The sequence below is a fragment of the Prionailurus bengalensis genome, chromosome B2 (genome assembly GCF_016509475.1).
Source record: "Prionailurus bengalensis isolate Pbe53 chromosome B2, Fcat_Pben_1.1_paternal_pri, whole genome shotgun sequence".
Lineage (NCBI taxonomy): Eukaryota > Metazoa > Chordata > Mammalia > Carnivora > Felidae > Prionailurus > Prionailurus bengalensis.
The window spans coordinates 66,278,714-66,306,392 of record NC_057349.1 but is presented as its reverse complement, the minus strand read 5'-3'; the positions used below and the strand labels follow the sequence as shown (position 1 = coordinate 66,306,392).

The 27,679-nt window shown below is 40.2% G+C and overlaps 1 protein-coding gene across 4 annotated transcripts in view; it reads right to left on the bottom strand.

Moving 5' to 3' along the window:
- CD109 (CD109 molecule) overlaps positions 1-25,862 on the bottom strand; it is a 138,667-nt gene extending 112,805 nt beyond the window's left edge. For 3 of the 4 annotated variants that reach the window (XR_006298971.1, XM_043591824.1, XM_043591823.1), the window contains exons 1-3: positions 25,357-25,822; positions 24,115-24,287; positions 4,181-4,209 (exon numbers count right to left, since the gene is read on the bottom strand). Coding sequence is in view for 3 of the 4 variants with exons in the window: in XM_043591824.1 (XP_043447759.1) it covers positions 4,181-4,209; positions 24,115-24,287; positions 25,357-25,430 (276 nt within the window). In the remaining variant the exon portion in view is untranslated. Of the gene's footprint in view, positions 1-4,180; positions 4,210-24,114; positions 24,288-25,356 lie in introns of all 4 variants that reach the window. The other variant, XM_043591822.1, reaches the window with a different exon arrangement.
- Between the last annotated feature and the right edge of the window lie 1,817 nt (positions 25,863-27,679).

Genomic DNA, 27,679 nt, shown 5'->3' with positions numbered 1-27,679 from the left:
GCTGAGCTGTGGTAGAGAGCTTGACCCTCCACTGTTAACAGTAGAGGGACATAATGTGAAAGAGAATGAAGAAACTAATGTGGATTTTCAGCAATCTTTACGAAGGTTTTTCTCTGTATCGGACCTACAATGGGTTGTAACCTGCTCCCCACAGTGGAGAGGCCACCAGAAGGTATTAAAAGCGCTTGTATCTCTACTGATCCTTCTGCCTTCTTGGGGTGCCAGTTACTGAAAGAGTTCCAGGGATTGGTAATAAAGAGGTTCCCTCATCAGAGACTTCCCATGCCCTTCTCTTATGCAAGAACCAGTTATCTACCCACGGGGATTCTGCAGTTTCACATGTTGAGCTGAGCGCAGAGGGCTGGAAAAAGATACAGTTCCCACAGACGGACACTGCCTGGCAGCAGTACATCAAGGAGCTTTGATCAGCCAAGTATCAATTGGCACCTGAGTGGCGCGTGCTCATTATGCTAAGCCTATTCTGTGTATACATAAATGCAAATTTCCTGAGTAAATGATTGCTCTTTGCCCAGGGTATTTAAGGCAAGTGTGCTCAAAAAGGTCCTTGGGGAGGGACTCCTGGCTGGCTCAGACAGTGGAACTAATGACTTTTGGTTGGGGTCGTGAGTTCAAGTGCCATGTTGGGTGTAGAGTTTACTTAAAAATAAAATAGAAATAAATAAAAATTGGGGCGCCTGGGTGGTTCAGTCGGCTAGGCATCTGACTTCAGCTCAGGCCATGGTCTTATCAGTCATGAGTTCCAGCTCGCATGGGGCTCTCTGCTGTCAGTGTGGAGCCGGCTTCAGTTCCTGTCTCCCTCTCCTTTTCCCCGCCCCAGCTCCTGCCTTCTCTCTGTCTCAAAGGTAAATAAAAACATTGAAAAAAAATTTTTTTAATAAAAATAATAAAAATTTACAAAAGATCCTTGGTGGGCAAAGAACTAATCTGGGATGACTAAAACCATTTAACCTCTGAAAGATGAATTATCAAGGAAACGGAAACAACAAAATAGGATTTATCCTACTCTACTTCATTAATTACTTATAATTACTAAAATAAGGAGAGATTTCAAATAACTTTCAAAATAAAATTGAGGGATTTAAGATGACAGTTTCTACTTAAAATATATTTTTAAAATGTTAATTATACATAAAATAAACTTCAAAACATTCCTAACTTTAAAAACCCTTCCCTCATGTTAAGTTGGATTTACTTACAGAGAATAAAAGAAATTTGCCTAAAACATTTTCTGCAAAAAAATAACCTTTATACTAAGCATCAATCATTTTTATTTACTTCTTATTAAAAGTTGATTTTAGTGTATCAAAAATAGAAACAATGAGCTAATCAGATATTAAAAACCATTTGTTTTAATGAAGCCAAAATATTTACATTTTACAGCAAAAATTCATGAGAACCTCAAAAAACAATCTGAAATATTACAAACATCAGAATGCAAGTGCACACTCTGAAAGCTGAGCCTATTTTAACTGACAACTCATAACAACGCAGAACTTTCTATTTTTGCCAAGCATTATCAAATTTTCCCAGACACACTTTACGACTAAGTCTTTAAATTTTTGTTTTACTAGAAAAGGGATATAATGTCTAAGAAAGCCTTCAATAGGTAATTGCTATATCTATCTACAATAGAAATGGCATTACTGGGAAAGACAAATACAGGATTTGGAGTTAGCATTTCCCATAGGTAAGGATTAAAAGAATAATAGCAGCCAAAGCCCAGTTAATGATAGTTTGGACAAGTGCAATTTATAATAAACTGACATTACTGGAACAATCCCAAGCCTGATGCCTTCTCTCTCCAGCCTTTCTACACTTCCAGCCTGTGTAACTATAGGCTTCTCTGATGAAACCAGACAGTTGTACTTTAAGCTGTGGTTTCTGAACTTAAATCCCACCCCCTTCTGCTACAGGACAATTCTATTACACAGGATTTATTTTAAGCTTCTCATTGGAATACTCTTTCAACACCATCATGGCCAGCATCTATTATTTTAGGGTACATAAACGCAATGTAATGTTTTATTACCACTGAGATTGGGCTCTCCCCCCATTTCCACCTGCTTTGCCTCTCTTTCCCTAGTTCCTATTCAACAATAGAAAAGCAGTTATATTTCTTAAGAGGGAAAGCACAAACATAATAGGTAAGAAACAATAGCTATGGTACATAAGTAATTTTTATAAAGTACTTTTTGGTAGCACTACATTTTCTAGGAATACCATCCCCTACCACCACCCCTGCAAAAACTAATGTGCTTTCTGAATGTGCTTGATAAGTAACCTTCAAGAAGTAATGGGGGAACCTGGCTCATCAGTTAGTGCTAATCCTACATTAAGTATGTAAAGTATCAGGGCCCAAGTTGTTAAAAAGAAACCACAGGCCCAAGGTGGAGTCATTTGATCCCAGAACAGTAAATCAGGACTTAACTGCAGTTTCAACCTCTCCAGGAGTGGAATTTTAAGCCAATCAATCTGGAACTTTCTGACAAGCACCAATGAGGTAATCTGTCACATGGGCCCTCTCCCCCACCCCCACCCCACCCAAAGGAAGATGAGGTAATCTGCAGGATAAGACCCCATGCCCTTCCCTTGCCTGGAACAATCCTTTCTTTTCTTTTGCTAATAACTTCCTTGCCCCACCTTCCTTCCTACAAAAACCTTCCGTGTTGTACAACTCTTTGGAGCTCCCCTCTGCTTGCTAGGTGGGATCCTGCCCAATTCATGAATCTCTTAAGAAAGCCAATTAGATCTTCAAATTTACCGGGTGAAATTTTGTTTTTTAACAAAGTCACTAGTCAACTGTTCTCAGAAAAGTATACCAAATTGCATCTCTTGTTGGATGCTGTGGTCTACTTTCTCTACGGTACATTCAAAGTGTGAAGCTCCAAAATAAAACATGGTAATAAAAGTACAAACTTCCAAATCAAAGCTATGAGAAGCAGGATCAGTTCACAAACAGCATTTAATCACCAGGTTTTACGACTTTCTCAACAAAATAATAACCCCTTTTCACTTCCATAGCAAATTTTACAGCATTTTCACATCTCATTTCACCTCCAGGATAAAGTACCCCCTATGAAGGAAGCAGTTTCTTTATCCCCTTTTCCAGAGCTAGGACTAGGGTGGGGTGAGTGAGACCCTTGCCTCTGGTGCAAAACTTAAGGAGGAGCCAAAAAAATCAGTAATCAAGATAAGTAAATTTTTAATATTTTAAAATAGAAAAGGTAGTGCAAAAAATTAAATTATGAACACAAAATTTTTTAACAAAGACAGGATCAATATCACCAATGTCTCAGGCTTCAATATGGCTCAGCGTGACCCTCCACTTTCTAGGACAGGGAAACCGAGGGACAGAGTGTTAATTTCACACCCAAAACTTTGAGGTTCAGTAAGGCAGAAATGGCACCAAACCAGCCCAGGTTTCTTGGCAACACTCCAGGAAGGTTTCCCCAGTGAAGTTCCCTGTTTCACAAGCAAAAAATCTTTGCTATGAGTTTGAAGAGGCTAATAACCGATCTCCCTGAAGTAACATTCTTTAAAAAATTTTTTTAATGTTTATTCATTTTTGAGAGAGAGGGAGAGAGAGAGAGAGAGAGAGAGAGAGAATGAGCGGGGGAGGGACCAAGAGAGAGAGGGGGACAGAGGATCCAAAGTGGGGCTCGAAGCTGACAGCAGAGAGCCAATGCAGGGCTTGAACTCACAAACCGTGAGATCGTGACCTGAGCTGAAGCCGGGCAGTCAACCAATGAGCCACCAAGTGCCTCTAAAGTAACATTATTCTATTTTTTTTAATAATTTTTTTTTTTAGTGTTTATTTATTATTGACAGAGAGAGACAGAGCATGAGTGGAGGAGGGTCAGAAAGAGGGAGACACAGAATCTGAAACTGGCTCCAGGCTCTGAGCTGTCAGCACAGAGCCCGACATGGGGCTCAAACTCACAGACAGCGAGATCATGACCCGAGCCGAAGTCGGATGCTCAACTGACTGAGCCACCCAGGCACCCCAAAGTAACATTATTCTTAATTTAAAGGTGAAACTGAACTCAAGACAAACTCACAAGAAACGTAAATTGATATAAAAGTCAACAAAATATTAATTTATTTGTCTCATCAATGCAATGTATATTTCTGAAACCAAATTTTTTAAATGGATACTTACTGATGGAAGAGTAAGTGTCTTGAAAGAGCCTAAAAGCAAAACAGGGGAGAAAATAGAGTCATAATTGGAATATGATGATATAATACAAAACTCCCAAGAATCTCCTAAATACTCTTTCAGATGTGGAAAGAATCATAAGCTTACAGAATCACAAACTTATTTGGCCAAAACAAAACAATTTTATTAAATCCCAGAACACCTGAGAGATTATTACATATCCTTGTGCCGAAGAATTAAGGAAAGTGGAGCCAGACTTAAAAGGCTATCAGTGGGTAAACCCCCCCCAAAAAATTAGTTTAAGTTCTGCTTCTCTTTTCCATTATCATTTTTGTTGTCATTGTTGCTGCTATTCTTGTTGCTGCTTTCAGGTTATACACATTTGAGGGACGCTTCAATCGGTGTTGAGGAAGAACCTAAGGTTTATTTCTTACGTTCTCAGAACCTCATGATAAAAGAAGAAAAGGAAGGCATTAGTCATGTCAGGGGTGAGCTGGGACTCATAACTGACTCATTGGTATTAGAGTGAGACAGACTTTTTTTTTCATGTAAAGTTTCTAAACATAGGACTTCTAATTTAACTCATGCCAATTTCTCATCAGATCTAATTATTTCAAGGGAAAAAAAATGTTTCAAGTTAAAAACAAAAGAATACTTATCCAAAGTTCCCATTTAAGTGACATGAGTTCAGAGGTGGTGACAGGTCCTCACAGTTCCTTCATTTAAGAAATATTTGTGAATATTTAAGAATTTTTACCACAATGACAAGACAGACGTGGCCCCCATCCTCCTGGAAGCTACATGTGTCTATCCTGTAGGAACGGACAGATGCCAGAGCACAGCACAGTACAGAGCAGGGGTTCAACAAGTGGCCTCTGGAATTAGACTACATCAGTTCTAAAATGAATCAACCATGTGCTCACCCCATCCTTGAAAAAGTTACCTGATTATCCAGGCTCCATTTTTTCATCCATAACATGAGCATGCTAATTAATAATAGTACCAATCTCACAAGGTGGTTGTGAAGAATAAGTACGTTGATATCTGTAAAGTGGATAGAACAATGTCTGCCACACAGGAAACACTTCATAACTGTAAGTCATTATAGTGCCAGAAAACCCGAAGAGCTATCCACTGGGGATGTCAGCATGCCTCTACAGCAAGGTCTTCAAATTGTTATAATGGAGCACTGAGTCAATTAGGACATATTACCAATGTCAAGTTAGAGGATCAAGTTACATATATGTACTTTCTCAACCAAAATATTAAATATTAGAAAACCTTAATTCCTTAGTTTTGCTCAATGAAATAGAAGAAATAAAGCTAATACATGTCCTGCCTACCTACATCCTTATAAATGATCTTGCACAACCCCCGATGTGCATACACCCACTTTGAAGACCACTACCCCAATGGGCCTCCATGAAATACAAATATGTTTTCAGCAGCAGATAAGCAATTCATCAAAATCATTTATCCCCTAGCGAAGATCAGTTTATCCAATAATTGTCGCCATAGAAAGCAAAGAGCAAGACTCTTAAATAATAGGACAAAGGACAAAAAGTGTCTTGAAAAGGAGAAGGAGAAACAACTGAACAGATATAACTCGACATGGAAGCGCTGCAATAAAGATAGGGCAGAGACCACCTCAGAGGGATCAGGGGAAGGCACCTAGAGAAAATGATGCCAGAGTCTAGGGTTGTAGGATAAAGGAAAATTAGCCAGATGTGAAAGAAAGGGAAGAGTTTCCAAGCAGAGCAGCAGCAAGTGCAAAAGAGTGGAGGTCAGCATGAGTCTACAGAAGCAAAGAGCTGGCAAAGAGAGGATTATAGAGATGAGGCTGGACCAAATCATGAAAGGCCTTTTACACAGCCTGAGTCCTTGCCAGGATCATTCCAGGTTCTGCTGCTCTCCCAGCATCCTGAGTTAGCATTTGTCCTGAATCTTTTCGGAGCAGCAAAATATCAATATGAGATGGGTTTAATGTGCACAAGATTTAACTCTGAAATACTATAGTCATGCTTTGGGAATATCTCAACTTGTGGGAAGAAACATCTCATCAAGTTCTTATTTTTAATGAGATGGGCATATTCTATACTGAACTGAAGAGAAACTGAGAAGCCCTATGATATTGCAGCAATTAAGTTTGGTGAGACATTCAAAAGCACCATAAATACAGACAATTTACTGGACAAGTTTTGTGTTGTAAAAATATTTGCTGAAGGGAGTCATGGTACTCTCCAGGCAAAAAGACAAACCCTATAACATATCTGAACTGAAACATTTAAATAGTTCAATATGGGGGTAACGATGGAATTGAGAATATCCTCCACACAGCAGAATTTACTCTGATCTTAACACATACCTCAGCATATGTGAAGAGAGTGTGTTCTCAATTAAAAATGTACCAACAATGAACAAGTGGAATTGGAAATTAAAAATAACACCATTTACATTAGCATACCAAACAAAGAAATACTTAGGTTTAAACCTAACAAAATGGTTACAATACCTATATGAGGAAAGTACTCTGGTAAATGAAATCAAGGAAGGATTAAATAATTGAAGAGATATTCAATGTTCACGGACAGAAAGACTCAATACTGTCAAGACGTCAGTTCTTCGAAATTGAGCCATAGATGCAACGCAATCCTAATCAAAATCCCATAAAGTTATTTTATGGAAATCAACAAACTGATTCTAAAGTTTATGTGGAGACGCAAAGGACCCAGGATAGCCATTACAATATTGAAGGAGAACAAAGTTGGAGGATTGATGCTACCAAGTCTAAAACTTACCGTAAAGCTATAGTAACCAAGGCAGCGTGGTACGGGCAAAAGACAGGCAAACTGATTAATGGAACAGAAGATAGAGCCCATAAATAGACCCCTACTAATATGGTTGAGTGATCTCTGACAAATGAGCAAAAGCAATCCAATGGAGCAAAGCTGTCTCTTCAAAAAGTAATGCTGCAACAATGGACATCTACATACAAAAAAGTGAATCTAGACAGACCTTACCCCCGTCACAAATATTAACTCAAAACGGATCATAGACTTAAATACAAAATGCAAAACTATAAAATTCCTAGAATATAGCATAGGAGAAAACCTAGATGACCTTGGTCTTTTTCTACACCAAAGATACAATCCATTAAAGAAATAATTCATGGGGCGCCTGGGTGGCACAGTCGGTTAAGCGTCTGACTTCAGCCAGGTCACGATCTCTCGGTCCGTGAGTTCGAGCCCCGCGTCGGGCTCTGGGCTGATGGCTCGGAGCCTGAAGCCTGTTTCCGATTCTGTGTCTCCCTCTCTCTCTGCCCCTCCCCCGTTCATGCTCTGTCTCTCTCTGTCCCAAAAAATAAATAAACGTTGAAAAAAAAAAAAAAAGAAAGAATTCATAAGCTGGACTTCATCAAAATCAAAAACTTCTGCTATGCAAATGACAACATCAACACAATGAGAAGATAAGCTACAGATTGGAAGAAATATTTGCAAAAGACACACCTGACAAAGGACTGTATTCCAAAGTATGCAAAGAACTTTAAAAACTCAACAATAAGGGGCACCTGGGTGGCTCAGTCAGTTAAGCATCTGACTTCAGCTCAGGTCATTATCCCACAGTTTGTGAGTTTTAGCCCCGAATCGGTCTCTGTGCTGACAGGTCAGAGCCTGGAGCCTGCTTCGGATTTTGTGTGTCTCTTTCTCTCTGCCCCTCCCCCGCGCGTACAGGCGCGCTCGTTCTCTCTCTCTCTCTCTCTCTCTCTCTCTCTCTCTCTCAAAAATAAACATTAAGAAAATGTTTTTAATAAATAAATAAACATTTTTAAAAAATAAAACTCAACAATAAGAAAACAAATAACTCGACGAGAAAATGGGCCAAAATATTAATAGACAACTCAGCAAAGAAGATACACAGATGGCAAGTAAGCATAAGAGAAGATGCTCCACATCATAAAGAAATGCAACTGAAGCAATAAGATACCAGTAGGCTGGTATCAGTCATTGACAACATCAAATGCTGGCCAGGATGTGGAGCAACAGGAGCTCTCACTCACTGCTGGTTTGCAATGCAAAATGATACAGCCACTTAGGAAGACAGTTTGGCAATTTCTTACAAAACTGAACATATGATCCAGCAATCACATTCCTTGGCATTTACTCAAGAGTTGAAAACTTATGACCACACAAAAATCTGCACACAGATATTTACGGCAGCTTTATTAATAATTGCCAAAGCTTAGAAGCAACCAAGTTTCCTTTAGTCGGTGAGTGGATAAATAAACTCTGATACATCCAGACAATGTAATATTATTCAGCTCTAAAAGTAAATGAGCTAACAGACCATAAAAAGACATGGAGGAACCTTAAGTGCATATTACTAAGCCAAAGAAGCAATCTGAAAAGGCTACATACTATACAATTCCAACTAAATGACAGCTGGAAAAAGCAAAACCATGGATACAATAAAAAGATCAGGTTGCTGCAAGGTGACATAGAAAGATGAATAGGCAGAACACAGAGGGTTTTCAGGGCAGTGAAAATACTCTGTATGATATTATAATGATGGACATATGCCATTATACATTTGCCAAAACCCACAGAATATACAATGCCAAGAATGAACCCTAAGGTAAACGATGGACTTTGGTTGTTTATGATGTGTCAGTGTAAGTTCATCCTTGCTAAAAAAAAATATGTACCATTCTGGTTAGTGATGTTGATAATAGGGGAGGCTAGGCATATATAGGTACAGGGATAATAAGAGAACTCTGCCAAAAAAAGAGTCTTTATTTGAATGTTCAAATTGTCTGATCATTCCATTATATATATTTGTATAAATTATATAAATATAAATATATATAAATAAAATATTATACAAATAATAATATAGTAAAACCTTGGTTTGCGAACATAATTCATTCCGGAAACATGCTTGTAATCCAAAGGACTTGTATATCAAAGCGAATTTCAAGAACCATTGGCTTGGTTGTGATCATGTGACATTCGGGATCACGTACTACTCCTATTGTAAAACATCGCTCATTTATCAAGTCAAAATTTTTTAGAAAAGTTTGCTCATCTTGCAGAACACTCAGAAAGAGTTACATGCAATCCAATGCTTTAATGTATATATAACGGAATGGTGAAAATACCTGAATGTTCAAATAAGTTATGGATTATAACCTACTGAATAAAGAGTCAATGTGCTCATGCTGCCCTATAAGTAAATAGATGAGTGAAAGAAGAAGAAAAGGTTCTTCTTTACCATAAAATTCCAACTAATAAACACAGAAGGAATCATGGAATTAGAAAATTTCACAACTATCATGGTAATAATTGATTCAGCGATAATCATCAATCTTGTGCGTGCAAGCTGGATGAGACTCGTGAGAAATAATGAGCTATTTTTGTCCTAAAATACTAAGTTTTGGGGTGGTTCAATCACAGAAATGGATGACTGGAATACTCTTGACATAAAAAGAGTAACTAGCAAACCTCTAAAGGTATAGAGTCAAACACAATAGCCTGTAGCCATAGTGGCTATTGAAATGAGCAATTGAAATGTGCTACAAATACAAAATGCACCCATATTTGTAAGACTTAAAAAAGTAAAAGTATATAAACTATCTCAGTAATAATTTTATAATTACTACATGTTGATAATATTTTGTGAATTACTGGGTTAAACAAAAAATATTAAAATTAATTTTTTTATTAATTTTTTTAAGTTGGACTCCACCCAGCATGGAGTCCAACACATGGCTCAAACTCACGACCATGAGATCAAGACCCAAGCTGAAATTAAGAGTCAGACACTTAACTGACTGAGCCACCCAGGCGCCCCTAAAATTAATTTCACCTCAATTTTTTTACCTTTTTTTTAAAGATCTTATTTTTAAGTAATCCCCACAGCCAACATGGGGCTCAAACTCACAACCTCAAGATCAATAGTTGCATGATCCACTGACTGAGCCAGTCAGGCGCCCCCGCCCCCCCCCCACTTTTTTTAACCTTTCTAATATGGTTACTAGAAAATGCTATTACATGAGTGGTAGCACCATACTTGTATTGGACAACGTTGGTGTAGAGGATGGAAGACTCACATTTTTGCTTAGAAGCAATAAAACAACGAACGGGTCTGACTGCATACAACTTTTAAGTTTGGTGAATAAAATAATAACAGATACTATTTATAGTGTTATAAAAGCATTACATACTTTAGCAGATCTAATTGGCATCATAATCTTATTAAGTATTATTATCCTTCTTTTACAAATGAGAACCCTGAGTCACAGAGGCATTAAGTGACTTGCCCAAGGTCATACAGAAAACAAGTAACAGAGCCAATTCTAACACAGGCAGGCTGCCTCTTGGATCTGAACTGTAAATCACCACTCTCGGGGCATTTGGGTGGCTCAGTCAGTTAAGTGTCCGACTTCGGCTCAGGTCATGATCTCGCAGTCCCTGAGTTCGAGCCCTGCGTCAGGCTCTCTGCTATCAGCTCAGAATCCGCTTCAGATCTTCTGTCTCCGTCTCTCTCTACCTCTCCCCCACTGGTGCTTTTTCTCTGTCTCAAAAATAAATAAACATTTTTTTTAAAAAATCACCACTCTCAGGACAAGAACAGCAGCTGTACCTCTGTTCTTTTACCCTGAGTACCTTTGATTATTGTAAAGGTTCCCCAGCCTAGAGAGCCTCTTTGTGCACGTTATCACCACTCAAAATCTCCATTACCTGGGGCTCCTCTCCTCAACTCTATGCTAGTCATCAGAGAACCTGGGGATTCTCTTTCATCCATGTTTCTCCCAACCCTTAGAGTCACGCTATAAGCACTGAAGTAGCAGAGCTAATTTTAAAATAATTCATGTTATACAAGAACTTCTGAAAAGGAAATAAAAACTTGAAAATTTCCTGACTCTCATAACACTTTCTCACACTAGTTTTGATACATTTGAGGTTAATTTCAATATCTGAAAAATCCCTCTTCAAAGGAAAGTTAAATAATCACATCTGCCTATGGTTGGGATCCCAGGGAAGCCAATGCTGAGATGGTGATTAAAGAGCAAGGGGTTTGGAGAGCTCCGGGGTGGTTCCGTCGGTTAAGCACCCACTCTCGATTTCTGCTCAGGTGGTGATCTCACGGTTGTAAGATCGAGCCCTGCTTTGGACTCTGTGCTGGGGGTGGAGCCTGCTTAGGATTCTCTGTCTCCCTCTCTCTGCACCCACTCTCTCTCACAATAAACTTTTTTTTTTAAGTGCAAGTGGTTTTGTAGGGAGTGCTCTTGGGATCAGCACCTGGAGAAGGGAAGGGAAAGGAAGGAGAGGGGACAGGGGAGAGAGGGAGTCAGAGCTACAACGCAGGCTCCAGAGGTGTCACAAGAGGCGCTCAGGAGCAGCCATGATCCTTGAGAACTGTCCTGAGTCAGGGGGAGGGGACTGGACACTCACCCAAGGAGGGGTGCCCCTGGGGCAAGGTGATTCCCTTTACCACAGCCAATTCCCAAAGGGGGCTGGCTGTGAAGGCAGTCTGTGGCAATACTGCCAGTAGCTAGAGGGAATGAGTCCTTCTTCCCTGAAAGGCTCCATTAGGGAGCATGCACAGCATAGCATCCACCACAATATCCCACATTGGAACAAAATCAAAAAAATTACACTGCAGAAACCAGGGCCCCAGCAAATCAGTACCCTCGATTATTGAGAGGTATTTATTTTTCATTACTTTAGAATAAATCATCAGGGTTGACTATTTTGTCAGCCAGTGACTTGGAGGAAACAATGTGCTTCCTTTCCATCATGGACTAACATACAGTCTACCTCCATCACCACCAGATTTACAAAGACTGTGTGTGTGTGTGTGTGTGTGTGTGCGTGTGTGTGTGCGTGTGTGTGCGTGTGTGTGTGCGCGCGCATTAGGGCAAGGGGCGGGGGATTTATTTTTATCTAAGTGTGATACCAAATAAGGAGAAAGTAAAAAACAGCTGTGAATCTACAATCCAAATAAATCCAGTAAGTTGATTAATTGGAGGGCAAGCATTTCAGCAATTCAAGACGAGCTACCAACCCCCTTTTTTTTTTTAATGTAGCTCTTTTGGTCAAACTTTTGAGGGGTTTTCTCATTAGAGAAAAATTGGAAAAGGATGTTGACTGCATGCCTGGGTCCCACTACTCTGACACATGAGAGTGTCTGTGTACAGACCCAGGAAAGACAGAGCCAGAAACAGAAACTGCCCCCAAAAGCTGGAGTGTAGGGGCAGAGCCGTCCCACCCACCCCTGATTCTGACTGGATTCAGGGAGTGGCTCAAAGCATGTGTAGAGAGATCCAATTTAAAGCCCACTCACTGCTCTTGTGTGTCCTTATTAAAAGGTCGACTTCAAGTACTTGACATTTTTTTCAACATGTTGTGTTCCTTCTAAATTTACAAATGCAGCTTGGAATTTCCTAGGCACTTACTAAGCCTTATGTGAAAGTCCTACATTCTAGAAATAATTTACACAGTCAAAACATAAAATTGGGAGCAGAGTGGTGGGAGTGCAGATGAGGAATAGTAATCTCTTTCTGTACTGTTGCTAGCTTGAAGATTAAATAGAATTTGCAAATTGTTGTGACCACTTCTGCTCCCTTTTAGCAAGTTTCCATTCAGACACGGGAAACAGTCCCCACCTCTTGAAACACTGCATGGCACTCTTTTAAATCAAAGACTAATGATCCGCTCTGTTATGTGAAGTCCTTCTCAACATTATTGTAGATAAGTCTGTAAAACTCCGGTCATTTTTGTGTATAACCAGAGTCAATCTTTGAACCCTTTCAGATGCTTTCTCCTTCCCATCGCTGCCGAAGCCACTCAAAAGAAACCTTGTTTTAAGGCTTCACAATTGGCACAAGCCTGAGAGCTGGCCATTTGATTTACAAATAGAGTCCAGCTATTTTTAAGTTGTGTAATAAGCATACACAAAAACTAACCTTCCCTTAACTTTTTAAACACACTCTATAATACCATATGCTGCCTCTTCTGACATCTGTGCTCACCAAATAGCTCTGCAGAGAACTGCTGAAGGGAATGGGTAGTGTGTAACTGGAAATCCAATTGGTCCAGAAATATTCTGTATGGGAAAAAAAAAAGAAATAGCTTTTCCACTATATACGTGTGTGTGTGTGTGTGTGTGTGTGTGTGTGTGTGTGTACTTTTTTTCAACTTGTTCCCATTAAATTTACAAATGCAGCTCAGAATTTCCTAGGCAAATATATGCCTGGCTTAGTATTTACAGCTTAATTATTTTGGCAACTCTCTGCTATTGAGGAATATATAGTAATAAACTTAAGTATATCACTTTTTTAGCTGAAAACTTTGACCTCTTTACCAAGTTATTACATATTCTCAGTATTCAGCATTTTCTTTGTTCACAGACTGTGAGAATGGGGTTTTCAACTCCAAATCCGTGGAAGACAAAATCTTAAAATATGCTTCTGCTTCACAGTTTAATGTCACTTTAAGGTTAAGTAACTCTTCAGTGAATTCAATCTATACAGAAAAGACAAGCATTTCTAGTAAAACAAAACAAAGCAAATCTCTTTTGGTCCCATATACACCCTTTTAATTTTTTTTTTCTCTCCTGCCTCTCCTTACTTACAAACATCTCAATAAACATGAGTTTCATAAATGATGTTTTGTTCCATTTAGACCACTGAGTATAAACAGGTCGAACAAAACCCACTAAAAGTAAAATAAATAAAATGGTACAGTATAAACTAAATGTTAGGTGCGATACATATGAAAAACCAAGAGTCACACAAGACTCTGGGCTACTAAATGTACAGGGCACTTTTGATGTCAGGGTTAGCAAACTACGGTCCACGGGCCAAATGTTGCCCACACCCACTTTCATACAGTTTGTGAACCAAAAATGGTTTTGCATTTGTAAATAGCCGGAAAAAGAAACAGAGTAATATTTCATGACACATGAAAATTATATGAATTCCAAATTCAGTGGCCATAAAGTTCCATGAGGACACTCATTTATTATGCAGTCTATAGCTACTTTGCCTCTACAAAGACAAACAACAAAAACCATAAGGCAGCAGAGCCTATAATGTTTACCATCTGGCCTTTTATAGAAAAAGTTTACTGAACCCCTATGGTATAATGCTCCTTTTAGGGAGATTTCCTCCTTTCTCAAGGGATAAGAAATAAGGCTCACTCAAAGTCAGAATCGAAGTGCCTCGGTGGCTCAGTCGGTTAAGTCCAGCTCTTCATTTCAACTCGGGCCGTGATCTCACGGTTCATGAGTCCGAGCCCCAGCCGGCTCTGCACTGGCAAGCAGAGTTTGCTTGAGATTCTCTCTCTCCCTCTCTCTGCCCCTCCCCCACCAAAATGAATAAGTAAACTTTAAAAAAATTCAAAGTGCCTTCAACAAAGACCTGGCCTGATGCCACAGCGTGTGCTCAGAAGGGTGGCATTGGTACTAACATCTGATACTAGGAAATGCTGGGTACGACACAGCTAACATTCTCCAGTGTTTAGCATGTTTAGCCAGCTAACATTCTCCAGTGTTTAGCCAGACACTATGATAAATGTTCTAAAGAAGTGCACTAAAAAAAGAAAAAAATAAATGGGTAAAATTAATTTTAATAACATTTTATTTAACCCAATATACCCAAATATTATCACTGAACATGTAATCAATATTAAAAATTTATCAGTTTAAAAAAATTATCAGTTTTGTTGCACTTTTTGGTATGAAGTATTCAAAATCCAGTATTTATTTCATACTTGCAGGCCATCTCACACAACCCACATTTTAAGCACTCAAAACCCACGTGTGGCTCGTGGCTACCACATTGCACAATGCAGCTCTGAAGCACTGTTTCATGTAATACTCACACCAATGCCCTAAGGTAGGTATTGTTATTATTGCCATCATTCAAATAAAGAAACCGAGATTAGATGAAATGAAGTGACTTGCCCAAAGCCACTTAGGTAGTAAAAGACAGTGCACAGGGTTCAATTCCAGTGTGGTTCCAGAGCCCCCACTCTGACCCACTGTGTCTCCCAAACTATACAGAACAGACCTGGTTATCACTTCCAAAATATTAGTCCAAACGAAATCTCATGTTTCGTCCCTGCCCCTCCTCTGTAGCTTAGTACACTCTTGTGTTAGTATTTGAACACACCCACTCTCACCTTTCGGCTCTTATCTGCATTGTCATTACCTCAAGCCCCTATGTAGCCCTGCAGAAGACCATCCCTCTTCAACCCAACATTCATTTGCAACATTCATACCATACTCCCCCTTCTCATGCCCAGGGCAAACACAGCTAATCCATCCACTCTATTCCAGTGAACCCAGACTTGACCTTGAAACCATCAATACGACACTCCAAGCAGCCTCTACCATCAACTCAAGATGGCACATGAAACAAAACCTATTTTGCTTCCCCTTGAGGAGACAAATATTTACCCTACCCAATACTGTGCCATGTACAATTTGATGCCTAATAAATATTTGGAATTCTCAAAATAGTAATGCCCTGTCTTAACCATATTCCTGAAAGATTTAACAAGAATTTCAGCGAAACTTAAATTTATCATATTAAATCATTTCTGCCAGCTACATTTTCATAAATATAAACTCCCAATATTGCCCTGCTACCAACAGCTATCAAGTACTCTTAAAAAACATAACTCCTTATTTGTGTCCAAACTCTTTACCACTCTGGTTTTTAGATTAATTCATGAGCCATTTTCTTCAGAACTAAAGACCCAAGGACCTGCCCACTACCTCCCTACCCAACTCCCATCAAATTTTCTTTGGCCAATTTCACCCTCATCCTTTCAAAGGAAGAAAGTCAAGTCATGGAATTTTCCTAAGAGAAATGAAGAATGCAAGACATACGGCAAGACCAGACCCACTATAATTTCCTTCTGATTGTCAAGTTTTGACATTGCACCTTTGGTATGATGATCATCTTAGCCCAGACCAAGAGATGATATATTACAATTCCACTTCTTACTCACACTGACAACCTCATGGCAATAATAAAATAACTACCCCATCCCTTCGAGCTTCAAGTAAAGCATACTACCACCATAAATACCCCTTTCTCTTCATTCTCCTGTGCTCCCTCCCCCAATAGCAATACAAGTATCAGCCCTTGCATTCCAACATCCCACAATCCAGCAGGGGCCCATTTGGACACCACCAGCAAATATCTCCAATTCTGCACTTCTTTCTCCAATACTTATAATGTATATCCCCACTTCCTATGAAGAGATGACCAGATGTGTACAATTTAGAGGCAGGTTTTCCTAAAACTGTATTTCAATTTTATTCCTCATCTCAAGTTCATCCCTCAAAATATTTCTTTCCTTATCTCTTTCTTGCATCAAAACAAAAAGTACAAGTCTTTTTTTTTTAATGATTAATCCACTTACCTGTGTTCCTGATCCTGATCCCACCATTTCTTATCCATGAATTATCCACCCGTCCCCTTTTGCAGCCACCACTTTTACCTCTCTACTGTACATTTTAAAAGACCATCTACCTCTCTCCTTTAAACCATCAAACTTTGGTAAGAGTAGCCTACCATCATATTCTCTCACCACCCTTTTGTTACTTAAAACTAGGCTTTTGATTCAACTTAAAACCATTCACTTGAAGATCACCAATGTTCTTTTTTCTGTCTTTGTCTTTTCTTCTCTGGCCTTCTGGGACAGTTGGGACTATTAAAACTTTCCCTTTCTGTAACTTTCTTCCCTTGGCTTCTGAAACATCTTACCATCTTCAATCTATCCCAGTCTCTGGCTGCTCACTGTTTGTCCATTTCATTGATTTATTTTCCTTCTTCCAAGCTTCTATCATCAGTCTTGTTCCATAGGGTTTGTCTCTCTTGTGCATCTTACATGTTCCCACCAAGACTTCGAATATTGTCTGCCTCTGTGAAAACAATGCCTTAAACTCTCTCCCTAGCTGCAATTTCAAAACTATCTGCTGTACATCTCCCCCTGGATGTCTCCCTAAACTTTAAAGCAGAATGTAGCATCTTTTCAGAAAACAGACACACAAACCTCTATCTCCCCATGACTACCACTCCCAGCCATCAGCTCTTTCCTCCAGCACACCCTTCCCTCCCCTAGTATGTGAAATGACTGTTCCCACTAAATGCCAAATATATCAGCAGAAGTAGAACATTTATGAATGGGCATTTGTATAGCTCTGGATGTAAAAGGTAATGGTACAGGACACAGGGTCACACACAAGAAGCACTATTTACAAACCACATTGAATTTTTTATACAAAAAAGAAATAAAAATTCTCCAGCCTTCTGCATTTTAAATATTATATGTTATGTTATCCTTCTGGAGTCTCTGAACCTCCTCTAATCCTTCCTTCCTCTTATTCCCCAATCGCCCCCATTCATTCACGCTCAGATAGAGCAAATAACCGATAAATAATAAATTAATGGGGGGGAAATGTCATCAGGCAAACAACTGATTTCAGCATTGTAAAGCCCTCTTTACAACATAAAGGATCAAACGGTAACCCAGCCCAAATTCTTACAGGATCTGATTTCTATTTCCACCACAACCCCTCCGTGAGTCACTGGAGGAGTGACTCATTTCATGTTAGAAGAGGAGCAGCACATGTTTAACTTGGAGTTTGAAGAATCAGTATGTTCACTTTCAGCTTCACTCAGTAACTGATTCATAATCAAACCCCAAAATATGCTTCTCTACCGCATAAAATGAACCCCAATGCTTAGGGATGGGGGTTGCTTGAAAGCAAATACGGAAGTCTAGGAGGAGACTTCTCTCAGCCAGCCATGAATCATCCTAGACTTGCAAGGGCATGTCTCTCACCCTCAGGCTTTCCAGCACTTACTTGGTCAGAAGCAATTTGTGAGATGCTGAAGACGAGTCATTCTCATTTTAATTCTCATTTTAATCAGTTGTGATGACTGCTTAACATAAAGTTTAGATTCTTGGACCTTACCAATGTCTTGAAGGAGTGGACATGAGTCTACTTTTTTTTTTCAAGACTTTATTTTCAGGTAATCTCTATACCCAACACGGGGCTCAAACCCATAACCCCGACATCAAGAGTCACATGCTCCACCAGCTGAACCAGCCAGGCACCCTGAGTCTGCATTTCTAATAAATACAACTCACACTTGGAGAAAGCCACAGGATTTAGTGTTAGAAAGATCTATGAGGCTCCTAGCCCCACCCCCACCCCATGTAGAACCATTAGTCCATAAAGAGCAACTCCACCTTGAGCTGAAATAAGAAACTTGCACAAATATGCAGGTAAGCATTTTAAAACTCCTTAGCTAGCCTTATTTTCTTCCATATCAGGAAAATCAACATTTGCAAATACACCCTAGGTCTTACACACAGTTCTCCATATGTTAGGCCTTCCACAGAGCTCTCCATGTGTTAGGAAAATTTCCTAGAGTATAATGGAAATAGCACTGGACTGAAAATCTGGGGTCCTGTGATGTTTTCAACTCTTGGTCAAGTCACCAAACACCATGCCTTAGTCTCCTCAGCCACAAATTGCTGACTGAATAATTTATGAATTGGCTTATCTCAGAGGTCCCATCCAGATCCAAAATTCTGTGAAGCTCCAAGTAAATTAGGTGGAGAGCTAGCATTTCATTGTGATTCTTCAGATCCAGATTAGATTTCATTAGATCCAGGACTAAATCACCACACACAAACACGACAATAATTTTACAGCAAGGTGACTGATACAACATTGCACCAATACCCCAAAGTAAGGCAAACAAAAAATATGCCATGTTTTTTCAGGCAGTATAAACCTGCAAATTCAGAACCAACAGAACCAACTTCAAAGTCAAGCTTTACTATTTACCCTGTTAACTCCAGAAAGTTATTTCTCCTCTCTTAGCCTCAGTTTCTTCATCTCTAAAATGAAAACAATAGCGACTTTGTCACAAGGTTACTGAAGTATTGTGCATTAAGTCCCTGGCACTGTAAGGAAACTCAGTATTTAATATGTTAAATCTCTTCCCAGTTCCTCCTAGTGATGTGCCTTTTATAGAGTTCCCAGTTCAATATCATCCCAACTGATGATTAATAATTGCCTGTCATGATTGTTGCTATTCACTTTTAATAACAATAGCTACCATTTTCTTGAATAATTCCTATGTGTTAAGTGCTATAAACATGTTATCTCACTTAATCCATACAATAACCATGTAATTGCATAAGGCAGGAACCACTATTCTTCAGATAATAAAACTGAAGCCTGGTGAGATCATGACTGACCACATACAATCACTAATGGAAGGTTATTCAGGTAGCCTGGCTTCAGAGTCTAACCACATCGTGATTACACTATGGTCCTTTATCCTCTGGCACCACGTACATACTCACACACGTATATATATATTTGTGTATATATATATATATATACGTATAAATACGTATCACACAATAGTAAAGACATGTGAATGAAGAGTCCACACCCTTTAAAAATAATTCTCACAAAACTACAAGTTCAGACTGAGTTCTACTGGCAAAGCTTCCTGTGAAAACCTGCCCTGGGAGACCTGCCCACACACTAATTAATCTACTCTCATAAAAACCGTGGGACTGATTTTGATCTACAAGCCATGAAACGTACGCTCAGGAGCTTTGTATCCACCAGAAAGCCCATCCAAACTGAATTGGATGATTTTTTTTTTAATTTTTTCAGCTAATATCTCAAATTTGAGAAATATTGATTTCCCACCCTTACCTGGATCAAGATAGAAAATAAAACACCCTATCATCAATGTGAGAAAGACAATAAAGGACAAAGAAGAATTTTTAACTTTTTTTTTTTCTAATGTTTATTTATTTTTGAAGGAGAGAGAGAGAGACAGAGCATGAGCAGGGGAGGGGCAGAAAGAGAGGGAGACACAGAATCCAAAGCAGGCTCCAGGCTCTGAGCTGTCAACACAGAGCCCTACGCAGGGCTTGAACTCACAAACTGCGAGATCATGACCTGAGCTGAAGTCGGATGCCCAACTGACTTGAGCCACCCAGGAACCCCAAGAATTTTTAACTTTTAAAAAATAGGAAGTAAACACCCCATTAACTCTCCAAGATTTTAAAGCAAAAAGAAAAAGCAATAATAAATAATATGGTTACACTCATAGAGTAAGTCTCATGCCAATGCCTCAATGGGAAGACGGAAGTAGGCTTGGCACCATAAATAAATAAACAATGAATTCCCACTGTAGCACAAGATGCCCTACAGAACAGCCAAGGTTTCCACTGACATTTTCTGTTTAGGTTTTTTCTTAAGTCAGGTTTATCTAAAACCATCAACAGGGAATTCATTAATAAGGGGAAAGGGTGTATTGGTTATTATTTGAGGCAAACCTCACTCAAGAGAAACACTGAAAGTTTACAAATGACCATCTGAAACTGTGGAAAGAGAAGGGGAATAAAGCAGAAAGAATGATTTCTAGGACATTAAAAAATAATTCAATCATTCCATATGCCTTCACAGGTGAGAGGACAGTTCTCATATCTGACCCATGAGTTCAAGTGTTCTTAAACTTTTTTTTCTTGATTTGGCATGGAACTCCAGGGTAACATCACACCAAAGGAAAAGATAAAAACCAAGAAGGGAAGAAATAAATTGACAGACTCACTCTCCACCCAACGTAGAGTCTGATTTGATTTCAAATACCAAAAGCTACTCCATCTTCTCTCCTCTGGTAATTACGACCTGCTGAATTTTTACCATGTTTTGTCAATTATGTCCACTTAACTATTTTATGCAATGGAAGACTATGAACTTAGCTCTTTTCACTATAAAAAGGATGATGATGACGGTGGCCATGAGGGCGGCGGTGGTGGTGGTGGTGGTGATGGTAGGATACGGTAGGGTAGTGGCAGGGATAATGACCAGCACACTTCAATGTCTGAATCTCACCACTGAAGAGGCATTAATACACCTGTACAGAATGCCACAAAGCTTAGTAGAAACATTTATGCTAAAGGGCCATTGTTCACCCAAAAAACCTCATAATTGATCCCAATAAATGTAGAATTAATATATTTAAAAACGAATAAGCTAACTCTAATGTAATCAATGCTGCTGGCCTCAAGGATGGAAATGTAAATAAAATTTTCCCTGTATCTGTCAAACAAATACATGAACTCTTCCTTGAGGACAAGCCATACTTTCCTGACTATTTTAAAATTTATTTCTATCTTTTCCATTTTTAAAATTTTAATTCCAGTGTAGCTAACAGACAGTGTTATATTCATTTCAGGTGTACAGTGTAGTGATTCAACAGTTCCATATATTACTCAGTGCTCATCAAGATTAAGTGTATTCTTAATCCCCTTCACCTGTTTCATCCATCCCTTTTTTAAGGCATATTCTGCAATGTGAATCCTTTAGCTATTATCCTTTCTGACACGAATTAGGTTACAAATGCATTCTGGTTATGCTGGAACACTGCTCTGCCCCAGGAATTTCTAAAAACACCAGGACTGTTAGAAACAGCCACCCAGAAATAGCACCCCCCCCCCTTACCCAGTTCTGCTGGAAGATGAATCTTTATTAGAACCAACCTTTTCCTGGAGGCCCTCATAAGAAAGTGATGAAATAATCAGACCTAAGGTGTATTTATGTGTTTGTGTTTATGTGGCAAGGGAGAAAACACTGAATCCTAGGAGGATCTCTGGATGTCGAAGATGCACTGATTTAAAATGCTCATTTGTCTATGTACTGCTCCAACTGGAGAAGTCAAAAAAAAAAAAAAAGTCATGGTCCTTAAGTCCTAACATTACAGGAAGCATCTGCTTTGAGAACAATGACTCATAGCCTCTGATAACAGAGTAACATTCTCCTTTGAAAGAGAGAGAGTACTCCCAGAAATGGTATTTTCAATGAAACTGTATGTCAACAGAGTCAAAAAACACCCATTGAAAGAGGTACATTTTCTCTCTCTCTTTTTCAAAGATCCATTCTGCTCTCAGGACAGTGTTGTCTGATGCAGTCTTGAGCACATTAGCCTTCCCAGAAGCATATGACCAACTCTCTTCCCAAAAGAAAAATCTAAGAATAAAGTTTAAAAACGAGCCACAATATCCCCTTCCCCCCACCACGGTGTTGGTACTATTTGCAGAAAAAAGAAAAGAGCCTGATGAAGGAGATTGCAGAAAAGATAATGCAGTAGAAATTCTAAAATAAGAGCATGCAAACATCTCAGCAAAGCCCAAACATTTATTAAAATCATCCATGTTATTCTGGACCTCTGCATTGCAATAAAACTGCCACACTAGTAGAGCCAAGATGATAAATTTTAGTTAGTAAATAATGAATGTGGAACTACATGAAATATTATCTGCCCTGACTTAGTATTTCAATATTTTCTTTAGCCATTATCATAAGACCAGGATTCATTCATTTTCAGAAATACTAATTCAATAACAAAAACAGAGGTCTCCTCCCGTATAAAAAGGAAATAACGCTTCCTGCATCTTCTTCAGTATTACTACCTATAATATTAACTGCTGTTTATTGAATTCCCAATAGATGCTAGACACTGACTTTCACTTTACACCTGCCCTGGGAAGTAAGTCATCATCCCCATTTTATAAATGAGGAAACTGAGGCTCGGAACAGTTAGGTTACTGCAGGAGATCGTGCAACTGGTGCTAAGACAATCTCAGATCTTTAGCCCTAATCTACATTTCCTCTCCAGGGAAACAAGGCCTCCCACCTTCCTTTCCTTACATTTCTCCTATGAAAGACAAAGTGGCTTGGCCCCTGTACACACCACTTCTTGCTGACTTCTATCCCAAACTTACCCACCTAGTCAGTCAACTTCTGGTGGAGATATAGATAAACTTTGATTTTATCTCCTTTCACGATAGTGTTAACTTCTCTATGCTGGTAGAGGATAAACATTAATATAATGAACTATTGTGAAATCCCTTCCACTCTTAATTATGTGCCCTTAAATTAATTTTTTAAGATAACTCTTAACATTATAGGCATTGATGCCTCAATTTCTGCCCTCTGACTAAACATCTAAACATGCTTCCAGTTAATTGTGCTTATAATTAGGTGGTTAGGATTATGGGTGATCTTTGCTTCCAGGATGGTTTATCAGGTTGTAAGCACTGAGCATATATTTCTCTTTCAATTAGAAAAAAAAATACTATAAAGGTTCATTTTAATGGAAAAAAAGCTAAGGTATTTACCCCCAAAATTATTTTTCCCTTAGAATTGAAAAAGAAGACATTCACTGAGCCAATTTAACCCTAAACCAGATTCGAATCCAAACTTAAGGGAAGTGGGTTCTTTCACAAATGGCTCCCACATATATATCATTTTCCCCTGTACTTTAAAAATTAAGAAATATTCCATAAAACTGGACTTTAACATTGTGTAGCTCTTTTCCTTTCCACAAGCCTACTTATTAACATCCTTAGCACTCAGTAAATATAAAGAAACACAGTTGCATATGGTTTATGTAAGCTATATAAATAAGGTTTTGTGTCAGACTATTAAGTTTGCCCATTTCCTCTTCTGGGCAGTCACCGGCCTACATTTCCTAGCCTTGTTTGCAGCTCCACGTGGCCATCACAAGAGGAACAGAATTGATAATGAGCCACTTCTAGGCCTATCCCATAAAAACCTCCCACATGAGAAATTCAGTGCTCTTTCCCTGAAGTCTCAGAAGCCACATGTTGATGAGGGAGCCACAAAGTGGAAGGAACCTGGGTCTCTTGGAAGAGCATACAAGAACACCATTTTAGACTTCACAGGAGCAAAAATTAAAAGTGTACTACATAAAACACTGCAACTCTGGGGTTTCTCTGTTACCCACCCTAGCACATGGCTTTATTAACATACTCCAATTATTACTACAGAAGGGTAAGACTCTGTGCTGTTTATCTTACCTTTTTCAAAGACTCCCTCTGCTTCCAGGACAGAGACCGTGAGGTTGGCTGCCATCTTGATGACCTCAGCCTTCACAGTGACCTGGGAGGGGCTGTGTTCCAGAAGCTCTACCCCAACAGTCACATTTCCTCCAGGCCTAATGACCCCTGGGGCTGTCACCAGAAACCTAGGCCTAAAGAGTTCCCAACAAGAGAAAAATACAATTTCTTATCTTTACATCTGCATTCTTTTCCAATCCTCAAATTTCACAGACAGTGAGATAGACCCTCCATACTGTGTCAGTTCCAATTGTTGCAATTATCCCTGTATTGCTCCCACTGCTCCATTTAGCAACTGCACTGAAATGCTATGGAAACAAGAAATCCCATAAATCAATTTTAATGCAGTAATTCCTGTACACTAGAGGAGGGCATGTGTTATTTCCATTTTATAAGCCACAAACAGCACAGGATGGCATACACTGTGGCATGCAGAAGTTAGTGGCAAAGTTATAAGCCTCTAAGCTTCTCCTTTACAGACAACCTCATCCCAGTGTGATTTTTTTTTTCTTGGCTTAAACACCCGCGCGCGCGCACACACACTTTGCGGGTTTTATTCAAACTTTCATCCTTGGGCATCTGCCCCAGAAAACATCATCTAACAAATACCACTGATTGAAAGACACCATCTGAAATTAAACTGCCAGTGGTAAAATGCCCAGGTGTAGCAGGGCATAAAAGTCAGCAAAAACAGCACTTTCTCTGCCCAAGCCAGGGGTTAAGGCTCAACTGCAAAACCCTTTAGGAGTGGGGCACTTTCCATTATGCGGCTTGTCTCATTAGTTATCTTCCTGCAGTGTCTGCACCTGAACCACTTCAGTCGCCGCAGCCCCACCTTGCCAATGCCGAAGTTGGGACAGTTAGGAAAAAATAGATCATGTGCCTTCGGGAGAAGAAGGCACGCTGTGTGGGAGAAGAAAAAAAAATTGCTTTGAGGAAAAGGCAGAGGCGACACGGACTAAAACTAGAAGGACTCTCTAGAAAGTAATTTCGGCCAGAGAGACGCTTCAACAACTTCACGGGTGGAAAAAGTAACTGTTCCGTGGAGAAGCACGCTGAGGCGACAGGCGGTCAAAGCCTCCAGGCCGGTGCCTGGCTAGGGAGTGCCGCGGCGCGGCGGGTTCCCACCCGCGGCCGCACGGCCGCCGCCCCCTCCCGCCCGTCCGCCCGCCCCCCGCGCGCGCCCCGCGCCCGCGCTCCTACCCGGGGGCCGCGGCCAGTACCACGGTCCACACGCACACGAGGTGGGCGGCGGTCAGGAGCCCCGGGCCCCGCATCTCGGCCGCGTCTGCCTGAGCCACCGTCGGCTCCTGGGGAAATTCGCGGGCGCCGCGGGGTGTGGCTTTCCACCTCCTCCCCGCTTTTTTTTTTTTCCCCTGACTCTGGAGTTTAGCAATCTGAAATGGGCGCGCCTAGAAGCGGAGTGAGAAGTCTAAATTGAGACGGGACTTGGTGGCTCCACCCCTCCCACCGGCATCACAATGGCGCTTCTGGCTGCTCCGGCAGGCATCGCAAACCCAGGGGGGGTCCGAAAGCGGTCTCTAAATGCGGTCAGCCCCACCTGGCCCCCAGCATCCCTGCTCCCCGCGGAGAACACAGGGCGCCCGCTTCCCCAGCCCACCGGGTTCCTCGGGCTGTTTACACTAGCGCTCTACCAACGATGCCCAGAGTGAATAAACAGGCCCATCCTTGTGAGGAGAAATTCAGAGCAGCTATGTGAACTGGAAAAAAATCAATCATTGTCCCCCAGACTATGAGTCATAATTTTAGAGAAATGGCACACACACACGCATATACACACACACACGAGGCCAAACCAAGGTACTTTCTGGATAGTTTAATGTATGTGAATGAAACAGGAAGGAAACGATTCTTACTTAAAACACAAATTAAGGTATTTTGTTTGCCTGTCCAGGAAAATGTTGTGATTTCTCAGTTTAAAAAAAAAAAAAAAAAAGGAAGAAAGAGAGTAAAGGAAAGAAAGGAATTCTGGCACATGCAAAAGCTAGGTGTTGCTACTCAGAACTGTGAGAAACAATTTTCCGGGGAGATGCTTTATATTTTGGGTCATGTATAAACACTCTTGCTACAGAAAGTATTCATTAAAACTGTAAAGTTTGGGGCGATTTGTATAAACACATTTAGGATTGGGGCAGCTCTCCTGTCCCAATAGGACAGTGGCCCTGGGTGCCCAGCAGTTACTTGAGCCCAGCTCCTTGCCATCCTGGCTTGTCAACAAGCTCCTTCCCCAGTTCTTTGGCACTGGCACCATCTTCAGATGACTCAGGTTTCACCATGACTACACCATAAAAGCAGAGAACTGCCAGAAACTGTTGGAAACAGGGCACATTCAGTCCCTGACAACTTAAAGTTTCTAACCCATGGAGAAAAGTTTTAGATGGTGACTTTTGAATGCGGGGTAAAATGCAAAAGGAAAAGAGGTCAGCAAAGGGATGTCATATGACAAAGTTATGTGCTAAATAAGGGAGAAAGTAGCACCTAGACAAACTGTGGTTTTTGGAATCCAGGAACTTGCCTTCCTCCTTTTCCTGTTCCACCCTTTTTCACCCTGCTGCACAGCTAGCAGAGGTCCCTTATGTCCCTATGTCTCCCACAGGCAGTCTATCTTTAGTGGCCAGCTTCCTGTGCAGGCAGGGCTTGAGGATAGTGAAAAGTGTCTGAGTGGATCCTTGGGTAGAGATCCTGTCCCTAACATAACTATTACCGCTGTTCTAGTCTCCTTACCTCTGTTGTTCAGCGAGGAGGACCGGGGTCAAGTGTGAGCCAAGCCTGGAGCTCTAAATCCGTGCTTCTCAAACTCTAACACGTATGAGAACCACATGAAAATGCAAGCGCTATTTCTGGGATGGGGACTGAGATTCTGCTTTTCTCCAGTATACTGTGGGTCACAGAAGGTCTACAAGGAGAGGCAATTTGGAGGCACTTTGACTTAAAAAGGGATTTGGGAACATGGAGAGAATTCTTTTCAAGCTTCACTTCACGGGGATGGATCAACAAGTTCAGCTTTGTTCTAGAGGCAAGAAGATGTAAGAGGAACTCCAAATGTTGCATTCCAAGAAGACCTATAGAAAAGTTTAGAATGACCTAGTTATTTATTTGTTTAAGTTTATTTATTTAGAGAGAGAGCACAGGCAGGAGAGGGGCAGAGAGAGAGGAAGAAAGAGAGAATCCCAAGCAGGCTTTGTGGGGCTCAAACCCATGAACTGTGAGATCATGACCTAGTGGAGATAAAGAGTGAGACATTTAACTGACTGAGCCATCCAGGCACCCCTGACCTAGTTATTTTATAAAATTAAATCTGTGCCAATCTTAAAATGTACCTCTCTATTTATGCCTTCCTTCTTTCAATACACACTTGTTGAAAAGCTTAATCACACAGAAATTTAGCGATGTAGATTTGCATAGAGATGAAGCTACTACAGGCGTGGTACAGAGCACTCAGTAAAAATGTTTTCAAAGGATTATCTCTGTTCATCTCAGAGGTTTTTTTAATCAATGAAGAAAA